Source organism: the organism of the source record quoted next, unplaced genomic scaffold (genome assembly GCF_019419815.1).
Source record: "Pyrus x bretschneideri cultivar Hongxiangsu unplaced genomic scaffold, Pyrus_bretschneideri_v1 Contig2, whole genome shotgun sequence".
NCBI classification, from domain to species: domain Eukaryota; kingdom Viridiplantae; phylum Streptophyta; class Magnoliopsida; order Rosales; family Rosaceae; genus Pyrus; species Pyrus x bretschneideri.
In genome coordinates, this window is record NW_025999501.1 from 795,135 (window position 1) to 797,219 (window position 2,085).

General features: G+C 42.2%; 1 protein-coding gene across 1 annotated transcript; it reads left to right on the forward strand.

The window, feature by feature from the left end:
• The first annotated feature begins 203 nt into the window (after positions 1 to 203).
• On the forward strand, positions 204 to 776 carry LOC125476675. Its single transcript, XM_048583004.1, has one exon. The coding sequence runs from the start codon at positions 204 to 206 to the stop codon at positions 774 to 776; it is 573 nt and encodes a 190-aa protein (XP_048438961.1).
• The last annotated feature ends 1,309 nt before the right edge of the window (positions 777 to 2,085 follow it).

Genomic DNA, 2,085 nt, shown 5'->3' on the forward strand with positions numbered 1-2,085 from the left:
GTTTTGAGTCATTAAAGTTTAGTTAAGAGTCTTTGAGTTTGTTTAAGTGTGTTTAAGCATAATTTTGTATCTTTGAGTCAGTTTTCATTAGATTAGCAATCCCTCCTAATCCCCCGCCTAGAACGATCCCTATTTATATCTTTACTACAATTGTCAAAAAGAGGGTTTAATTTGAGTGCTAGTATTTATCACATCATATAGGCATGTCACCATTTGAGGCACTGTATGGAAAATCTTATCGTACACCCTTGTGTTGGTCAGAGGTCCGAGAAAGAGTTTTGCTGGGTCCCGAGATTATAGATGAAACTACTCAGAATGTTCAGGTAATTAAGTCTAACCTGAAAGCGGCCCAGGATCGACAAAAGAGCTTAGCGGACAGGCATACTACTGACAGGGTGTATAAAGTTGGTAATTGGGTGTTTCTGAAGCTATCACAGTGGAGAGGTGTAGTACGGTTTGGAAAGAAAGGCAAGCTAAGTCCCACGTTTATCAGACCATATCAGATCACCGAGCGAGTTGGTGAAGTTGCTTGCAGGCTTGCGTTGCCTTCTAAGCTGGCTAAACTGCATAATGTTTTTCATGAGTGCATGCTTCATCATTACGTTGCTGATCCGTTGCATGTGATACCTCCTCAACCATTAGAAATAAATCCAGATTTGACATATGACAAGGAACCAGTAACAATGTTGGATTGGAAAAAAAAGGTTCTGAGGAATAAGACTGTGAGATTAGTGAAAGTTTTGTGGAGGAATCACTCAGTGGAGAAGGCTACTTAGGAAACGGAGGATCGAATGAGAGATTTGTACCCCGCTTGTTTTATGATTATTAGTGGTTTGTTTTGTTTTGTAATTTTGGGGACGAAATTTTCTTAAGGTAGGTAGGTTGTGACAACCCGTCCCAAATTATTTGTAACGTTAGTGGCAAAAGACGAATTGCCCCTAGACATTAATTAGCATTGTAGGGCGTTTGATTTGTTTTGGTTGGTGGGCTACCATTTGGACCACACACACACTCACATACACTCATCCCTTTTTCCTCGTGACTCCCTCTCTCTTCTTTCTCTCGGATTTTCTTCCATTTCCCTTACAAGTGTACGGACAAACTTCAAAACCAACCTTTCACGCACGGATCGACGTCTAGAAGGTAAGATTCGAACTCCTTGCAAGCTCCTAAGGAAAGCCTCAAAAACCCGAGAACCCAGTTTTCATGCACTCGTGATTGCGGAGGTTTCATCGAGTTTAAGGTTATATGGAGCTTTAGAATCTTCTCACGAAGCTCGGGGAACAAGTTTGAAGGATTTTCGACGTCGAGATAGCAAGTTTTAAGGTTGGCCGGATTTTGCAAGATTTCTCCAATGAGATTCCCTCATTTTTTGGGCTTCAAAGTGGTAAGATTTTGTTCTACTCATTGTAAGCTTCATTTTGGTACAAATTTCACGAAATTTGGTTGAGAAATGAAGAAGATATGAAGATTTGAAAATTTTCCCAATTTCCAGCGACACAGACGGCGGCCGGCGGCAGCTCCGGCGAGGATCACCAGAGAAGACAACGAATATTCCGTCAACTTTGACGGAATATTCCTAACGGCAGTTAACGACGTCAGGTTAGTTTTAACGGAATATGCTTGCTTTTGGACTGAATATTCCCTAACGTCGTTAGAGATTTCGTCCGTGTGTCAGGCACGTAACTGCGCGTGGCCGGCGCGTCTGACCGTGCCTTGGTCGGCGCGTCTGGCCGTGCCTTCGCCGGCGCATGGGGGCACGTGAGACCTCAGAAAATTATTTAAAAAATATGGGGATGTTCGTGAGGTTGAGTAGATCACGTTGGTATATTCAAACACCTCATTTGAGCATTGTATGAGAAGTTATTACCTAGTTTTGGTTATGTGCATTAAATTGATGTTTATATAGTTGTTTCGCATATAGGTGAGACTTATCCTGAGGACAAGCGCAGTCACTCGAGGCTCGGGGGCTACGACCCTTCCACATACCAGTAAGTGGACTTTTGGTTTTCCGTATATACCTATATACTTGAGAGTTTTCCCAGAAAATGAAATTGAATGTTTGTATGTTTTAAAATGCCATGC

What these genes read in the sequence shown, in the direction of transcription:
- LOC125476675 (XM_048583004.1), top strand. Translation starts at nt 204, where the DNA reads ATGTCACCATTTGAGGCACTGTATGGAAAATCTTATCGTACACCCTTG.